This window comes from Heloderma suspectum, chromosome 8 (assembly GCF_057233095.1).
Source record: "Heloderma suspectum isolate Gila_16-S chromosome 8, 16-S_ref, whole genome shotgun sequence".
NCBI lineage: Eukaryota > Metazoa > Chordata > Lepidosauria > Squamata > Helodermatidae > Heloderma > Heloderma suspectum.
Genome location: NC_139465.1, coordinates 37,013,262 through 37,021,100, shown reverse-complemented (window position 1 = coordinate 37,021,100; position 7,839 = coordinate 37,013,262). Strand labels below are relative to the sequence as shown.

General features: G+C 50.1%; 1 protein-coding gene across 1 annotated transcript; it reads right to left on the bottom strand.

Moving 5' to 3' along the window:
• Positions 1-4,906: 4,906 nt before the first annotated feature.
• On the bottom strand, positions 4,907-5,971 carry LOC146339021 (protein phosphatase 1 regulatory subunit 3E-like). Its single transcript, XM_084811971.1, has one exon. The coding sequence runs from the start codon at positions 5,969-5,971 to the stop codon at positions 4,907-4,909; it is 1,065 nt and encodes a 354-aa protein (XP_084668097.1).
• Positions 5,972-7,839: the final 1,868 nt, after the last annotated feature.

Sequence of the window (7,839 nt, the reverse complement as noted above, 5' to 3'; positions counted from 1 at the left end):
ACTGCAGCATAATGATAAATACAGTTTGCTGGTTATTAACAAACTAGTGCAATACTATGATTCTTTGTGGCATATCTGCTATGCAAGCATGCATCTAGGCTTCCTGACAAAAGTAATACAGTGCAGTAGCTATGGGAATGATTGTTTTTCAAACAGCTCCAGAGACATTGCCCTGCTCAAACTAAAGCTACTTTATATCCCTCTTATCATTGCAAATAAACTTTGCCATAGGTGGTGTGTGTGTGTGTGTGTGTGTGTATGTGTGTGTATATGTGTGTGTGTGTGTGTGTGTGTATATATATATATATATATATAGTTAATAATGTCATATTAAAACAAATGTCCTCCCTTTCTAAATAAAACACAAGCATATGTTGGTCCTCATAGGAACAGGCTGTAGTTCAAAGGTGAATTTTAAAAATAATGCAAACATTAAAAACTGTTTATGATCATAGCCTAAGGCCTTCAAAAAATCAGCCACCAACCCTGCATTGTAGCCTAGCAAATGTTTCCTTGCCTGTTTCCCAGGCAAGCAGCAAGAACAGGAGGGTTGTTTATCACCTCCTGGGCCACCAAACATGGCTGTCACAAGATCTGCCCGCCTGGCTGAAGGCCAAACAATGCCCCCCCGCCCCCTGAAATAGCTGGAGGTTCACAGCATAAGTGCTGAAAAGTTCCGACACAGAAAAGAAAGCAGGCTGGTTTGCAAGAATCGGAACATTGCATTTCAAAGGTGCATCAGAACATTCCGTTCATTTTGTTCTCTTGTATTAAGGCGGAAACGGGTGAAAAAAAATAGTTAGGATTTATTTAATAAACAAAAGGATCCAGGGCACAATTCACTGGAGAGTTCTTCTATGCCAGCTCCACTGAAATGCTCTTGTGCATTTCTGAGTGATGCAATGGGAGAAGCTGCCAGTGGATTGTGCTCTGTTGTCCCTGACAGCTTCATTGGCCCGAGCTCTATTTATTTATTTTGTGCCCATCCTTTGAGGAAGGGGTTTCGTTTTATTTTTACAAGGGAATAAACCCAATGAGATAGGAGTCCATTGCAGCAGCTCGGTGGGTTTTAACGAGGCTAGGATTCCGCCACCATTTGGAAATGTACTTGGATCACGATTAAGATAAGGCCTCTTTTCTTCAGATAAGCAGATGATTCACCCTGTGGAATGGGAAATCTCGCTTGAGTCAACAGGATTACAGTTAGTCACATCCCTGATAAGATAGGGTTTGATAAAATAAACATCTGCATTAACCTCTGTACTGAGTTTCTATTTTAAAAGATAGTACAGCAGAAAAGATTTGAAAAATCAATGCACATACCTCAAAATTAAACAAATTGAAAGATTATTTCCCTAATTTTTAGAGGGGGATGGAACAGAGCAAAAGTAATTGGCATCTGATGGGAAACTCCTTTTCCCAAGAAAATTCTAGTTCAGTTCTTTCCCACCTCTTTTTTCCAACATCAAGACATTTTTTCAAGTATCCATATAATTTATACTGTGACTGCTCCATTCAAATTGAACACGGCTATACTGTATGCATTTCACAATAATTAAACCGTGGTTCACAGCATACAGAACCTACACCAGTGACAGGAATTTGAAGCCAAATAACTCAAAAGACATATTAACAGGAACATCTGTTGCCCACAAAGAGTGCCAGTTCTGATGGAGCCAAAGACAGGTTAATACACAGACAAAGTGAACACCTAAGCATCAGCAGACGTTCAACACACAGATCCAGAAAACAAGGCTGGAAAAAATATTTCCAAATTGTAGGTAACACTACCAGAATTGGTAGGTGCCAATCCTGAGAGAGTTCTGTAAAATATTCAGTTCCTTAGGGGCCAGTATCAAATTCCTGTGGAAAAGTGTCTGAGCTGAGATGAAGCCATGACACCATTGATCAGGTACCAAATTTGTACTTATGTCTGTCTGTTCCTAATGCAAGCTAGACAGAGGTATATCAAATTATGTATGGTGTGGAGAAATAATACTAGAACCCAGGGCTATCCAATGAAGCCAAAGGGTGGGAGATTCAGGACAGATAAAAGGAAGTATATCTTCACACAATGCTTGGTTAAACTATGGAATTTGCTACCACAAGATGTAGTAATGGCTGCCAAATCGGACAGCTTTAAAGGGGGCTTAGACAAATTCAGTGGAGAAGGCTATCGATGGCTACTAGTCATGATGGCTATATATTACCTCCAATATCAGAGGCAGTGAGCCTATGTACACCAGCTGCACGGGAACATGGGCAGGAGGATTCTAAAACTGCGCTAGTGCCCTGCTTCTGGGCTTCCCATAGGCATCTGGGGAACAGAATGCTGGACCAGAGGGGCCTGATGCAGCACAGCTCTTCTTATGTTCTTAAGTCTTTCATCTGGAATCAATCAGATAATGTTTGAATCATGCTTTCAGATCCTGCACCTAAAGTTGCAATCCAATGCACACTTTTGAGAGTAAGCCCCACTATACTCAGTAGGAGCATTTACTTCTGAACAAACATACACAGGATCAGGCTGCAAGTACAACCAGAAAGCTGGTTAGCTGTATTATGACGCTTGTTTCACCATCTCCCTTGGGTGTTGCATCCTTTCTAATATCAGAGACACTTAGAAACCTCCAATAATTATTCAGGCTTTTGTAATACTGGTGACTCAAAATTTGATTCTGGCTCCTATAAATGATCACAACCTAGGAATCAGAAATAGTTTTCCAGCCCTGCTCCAAACATCTAATCAGAAATAATACCAAGCCAGACGCCGAGTAATACATTTTTCGCTCCGTTACAGTGTGGCCTAACATCCTACAATTTTTATAATTACAAACTGCTGTTTCATAACAACTGGTTAGGGGGAGAGAAGGAGGAAGCTTACAATGTTAGAAACTGTGGAACTTGCAAGTTATTACAACACGTTACTTTCTGGATGCTCTGCCTCACATTGTTACTCTAAAGGAGGCTTGAAATGGTTTCTCCCTTCCCCAAATAGAGTTCTCAAAATATAAAATATAAACCATCTGTATTTAACTCAGAAACACACAATTTTGAAAATATTATCTGGTGGTGTATAAATAAGGAACATCTCACAACTCAGAGACAGCAAGTGAAGAATTGCAGAGGAAAAGATACCCGTGAGAACAGTAGACGAGGTCTCATCATCCAGACCAGCAGGAGGAAGAGACGGCTGAAGGAACTGAGTAAGTCAAATCTTCCCCAATCTTGAAAGATATCTCTCTGATAACCTCTCAGGCACACACATACAGAATCCTCAGTGGAATAGGGGAGCAGCCCCAAGCTCTAGCAGCTGAACAGATGACATCTCTGGAGATGGTGGGTTCCAACGCAGCTCGTTCTCATATAATGTTGAACCGAAATCATTCCTATAACCAACCCTAAACACATCTAACTAGGAAGTACAGCCAGACATGAAAACCAGGGCATGCTGTGGGCTTTTCTGCACCACAGCTCAACCCTGGCATGCCCCTTTCCCTAACCTTTGCAATGCTTTGACAGACTGAACTCTGATTCAGTGGCCCTTTCCCCTCGGTTCAGACAGGCTGACTGCCTTAAAAATAAAAGCACTGCATGTACATTAAATTAAATGTACCTTCATTCCTCCTTTTAAAAAAGTGTCGAATCAATTCTTTAAAAATGCTGAAAGATATTTAAAGGAAAGGGGGGGCAGTGCTGTCACCAGTTTTCAGACAATCAGCCCTGTGCACAGCCAGATACCACTGCAAAAACTCAGCGCTGGACCTCAATCTGAGAGAAAATATTTCATCTACTGTGCAATCCTATGGATGTTTAGACAGAAATAAGTGCTACAATTCCTGGCATTTCCCAGCCAGCCTGGCTCAAGAATGCTGGGAGTTTCGGCACTTTTTTTCAGTCTAAACATCCATAGGATTGTGCCCTTAAACAAAATGCAAACGGCAGGCTCTGAATGTAACCCATGCCTGAATCCAGGCTGTACCATCTCAGATTGTAGGTGGTGTGTGTGCACGTCACATGATGGAATACGCCTCCATTAAGAAAAAGAAAAAAAGCCTTCCCCTTGACACACCAATTTTCATTGTGCAGGGACTTTCTTTCTTTCTTTCCTTTTTTAATACAGAGAGGAGCATTCCATCATGTGTGGGTCGCACCTGCAGGCTCAACCCAGACACAAGCAGCCCATCTCAGGGAATTCACTTTCTGTTAAGTATACTTTGAACTGCAGGTTTACTTGCAAGAAAAAAGAGAGAGCCTCGCTCCAGATTAGTTAGAGGGCAGGTAAAAGGTGGTTGGAGTCGATCCTGGTGTAATGGTTACAGCATTGGACCAGGACTCTGGAAATCCAGGTTCTATTCCCCACTCCGCCATGAAGCACCCTGGGTTGATTTGGGGCCAGTCACTGACTCACAACCTAACCTTCCTCACAGGGTTGTTGTGAGGAATAAAATGGAGAGGAGGGCTACATAGGCCGCCTTGGGTTCCTTGCCAGAGCAAAAAGGCGGGATATAAACGTAATATAATAAATAAAAGATACAGCACTGCCTCACAGAGGTGCCAAAGGGGGAGGGGAAGGAATGCCTTTACCTACGCAAACCCAACGAAGATTAGGTTTGAAGGGCTACGGACTCCTGCTTTCCACATCCACTGGCCATAACCCACCACTCCGGGGAGCGGGCAGAACAGACAAGGCCCCCCGGCCCGCTCAGAGGGCGGCACGAAGGGCTCCTCCTCTTCCTCGGTTCTCACGTCCGAAGACGCTTTCCTGCTGCCGTGCGTCGCAGGAAGGGAGGCGCCTGCTCTCCGCCGCTGGGGACCCGGCACAGGGGCTGCGGGGCGGCGGAAGAAGGGGGGCCCTCCGGCGGAGAAGCCCCGGGCCGCCGGCGCCCCCTCCTCCGCGCCGCGGTCAGATGAAGTGGATCCAGGCGCCGCCGCCGCCGGGCTCGTGGCCGGAGGCGGCCGCCGGCCGCTGCCTGGCGCGCAGCTGGTAGTTGTGGCCGTCGTTGTTGTCCCAGTACTCGGCGTCGGCCACGCGGTAGCGCACGGCGAACTCGAGCAGCGTGGCGCCCGCGCCCACGGGCAGGTGGAAGGCGAAGCGGTCGCTGAGGCCGTCGGCGCGGGGCCCGGCCGGCGGCGGGGGCAGGTAGGCGGCCGGCACCTCGTTGGCGCTGGCCCAGCGGTTGAGCGTGTAGCGCACCGAGACGCTCTTCTCGTAGGCCACGTTGAGGACGCGCACGGCGCCGCGCAGGCCGGCCGCCTCCGGCCGCACCCACTCCAGCCGCACCTTGTGCTGCCGCACGCGCTCGCCGAAGCCGGCGCTGGCGCCGGGCTGCGGCGGGAAGAGCGGCTCCAGCACGGGCGCCGGCGGCCCGAAGAGCACCGGCTCCAGCTCGCCCAGCGCCGGCGGCTTGCGCGTCTTGAGCAGGTCGGCGGCCCCGGCGCGGGGGAACGGGGTGGCGGCCAGCGGCGGCGGCACCTGCGGCACGTCGGCCTGGCAGAAGAGGCGCACGGCGGTGAGCTCCAGGCCCAGCGAGTCGGCGAAGCGCACCGTCTTGCGGCGCGCCGGGCTGTGCTGCAGCGCCGGCCGCAGGCCCCGCGCGCCGGGCGTCGGCAGGGACTTGGCCCGCCGGCGCAGGGTCGGGCTGGGAGGCACCGACGGCAGCGTAGGCTCCCTGCCGCGGCCCGGCGGCGGCGAGGTGGGAGGCGGCGACGGCGAGCGCGGAGCGGGCCGCGGCGGCTGCTGCTTGGCCGCCTCTCGGGTCACCGGCGGGGATGGCGGCGGCGGCGGCGAGGCCGGCGGAGACAGCTGCGCGCCGGGCGCTTCGACCGCCTCGGGCTCCGGGCTGCAGCCCCCCTTGCACTGGTCGGCCAGGCTGCCGTAGAGGCAGGCGCTGCAGCTGAAGTTGCGCGGCAGGTAGAGGCGCGGCGGCGGCGTGGGCACCGACGCGTGCAGCGAGCCGGCCTTCTCCATGGCGGGGCGGCGGGGCTCTCCTCGGAGCGGCAGCCTGGGTGGCGAGCAAGCCGGTCACTGCATGGCCCTGGCCCTGGCCCTGGCAGCGGCGGAGGCTGCAGCCGGGTCTCCCCCTCAGCGCCCCTTTACAGCATGGCGCGGCCGGAGACTTCCTCGCGCTCCGCTCGGCTCGTTGGCGGGCGCGGCGGAGTCCCCGCTCTGGCTCGCCGCTCTCGGCTTTTGCCCCCCCCCCACCCACCCGTGCCAGGAGCGCGCCCCAGGTCCTGGTGTAGCCGAGCGTCCGCCGCTTTCGCTGTGACCGTGAGTTGCCCGCTAATCTCCACGGATGGCGGCGGCGTTTCTGCGGAGTCCGGCGAGATTGAGAGGGGAGCCCATCTCGACAAGCCGCGGGTCCCTCCAGCCGCTGCTGCTACTGACGTCGCGGAGTCATGCAGCAAAATATACGCATCCCGGGCCTCGTGTCAGCTTCCCAATTCATCACCGCGCCGCTCTCCGCCCCTTCATCCCCGCCCGCCGCGCCGCGCCGCGCCGCCTCTCCTGGCATCTCGGCTCACGCTCATCCCCTCTCCTCCCCTCGCGCTCCCGCTTCTTGCTCCCGGACTGTGACGATCCTTGCCAGCCGTCTTCCTCTCTCCTCCCTCCTCCGCCTTCTTTCCTCCCTTGTGTCCTCAAGAACTCGATCCAAGAGGAGGAGGGGGCCAGCATAGTAGGGATTCCCCGGTAGGAGCCTGGATGCGCTCAGCCGCCGCCATGCTTCCTGTACAGAAATAACAGCGCCCGAGCCCGTCTCGGAGAGATTTCAGGCTGGGCTGCGAGGAGACGACGCGGCTGCGGGCTTGCGAACTGGATCTGACAGTGTGCATTTAAAAGGAGGCAATCCCGTTTAATTCCCTGCTAATGCGTTTTCGACCCATCAGCCACGCTTGAAATACAGAATGCCACAGTCAAGAACAAAAAAAGGTGTTGGTTGAAACAATCGGAGCGTTATTGGTCCCATTTAAAAAAGGAAGTTAATTCGATTATAAAGCGGCATTCAGGTGATTTAAATAAAGATGAGGATGGGGCGGGGGAATAATGCCAGCTCAACGGAGGCAGAGGGAATTTACCAACCTACCTTTTCCAGCCCTGTTCAATATATTGCAATCCCAAAATTTTAATTTGTGAAGTGGGTTTACAGCAATGACATAAGAAACAGTGGGAAAGGAGCCCTACGTGCAGTTGCATGTTAGTAAAAACAAGAGTTGTGTCTGAGTAAGCATGCATAAGGTGAGGTTGTGCTGCTATTCTGACTAATTTCTCAGTAAGGAACATTTCATTAAATCTAGTTGTTTATATTTTACAAAACCACATAGAAGAGTTTGGAGATCCCCACAGCAGCAAAAATGAGATGACTGCCTTATCATTCTATCTAGTGCAAATATCTGTGAACTGAAATACTGGGAGGTGAATTTCTTATCTATCTCATTATCCAGATCTCTTTAATGCTTTTCATCATTAGCAGATAAAAAGGTAAGTGGTAAATATATATAATCGTATTTAATATATCACATATGTGATTTTCCAGTGTATATTATTACAAATTCAGAATTTATATCAACCCCCTTAAAATATTTACTAAAACTATGTAAAACAATTAAAACAATATTCTCTAGACTATCTACTTGGATAAAAATGCCTTTAAAAGCTTCTAGAAGAAGTTTGGGATCAAACTTCACTGGACTACATAAGGAAAAGCCAGGAAGTAGTCATTACTTTTCTACATACCTTCAAAATAAATATGGAACTCGTGTAAGAGACCACTCCTAACCAGCCATAAAAATTGTGATTAAGCAGAAGAGCAGATAGGCACACAAAGAAATAAAGAACAT

Bases quoted from the DNA above. Each gene is read 5' to 3' on its own strand.
- LOC146339021 (XM_084811971.1), bottom strand. From the start codon at position 5,971: ATGGAGAAGGCCGGCTCGCTGCACGCGTCGGTGCCCACGCCGCCGCCG.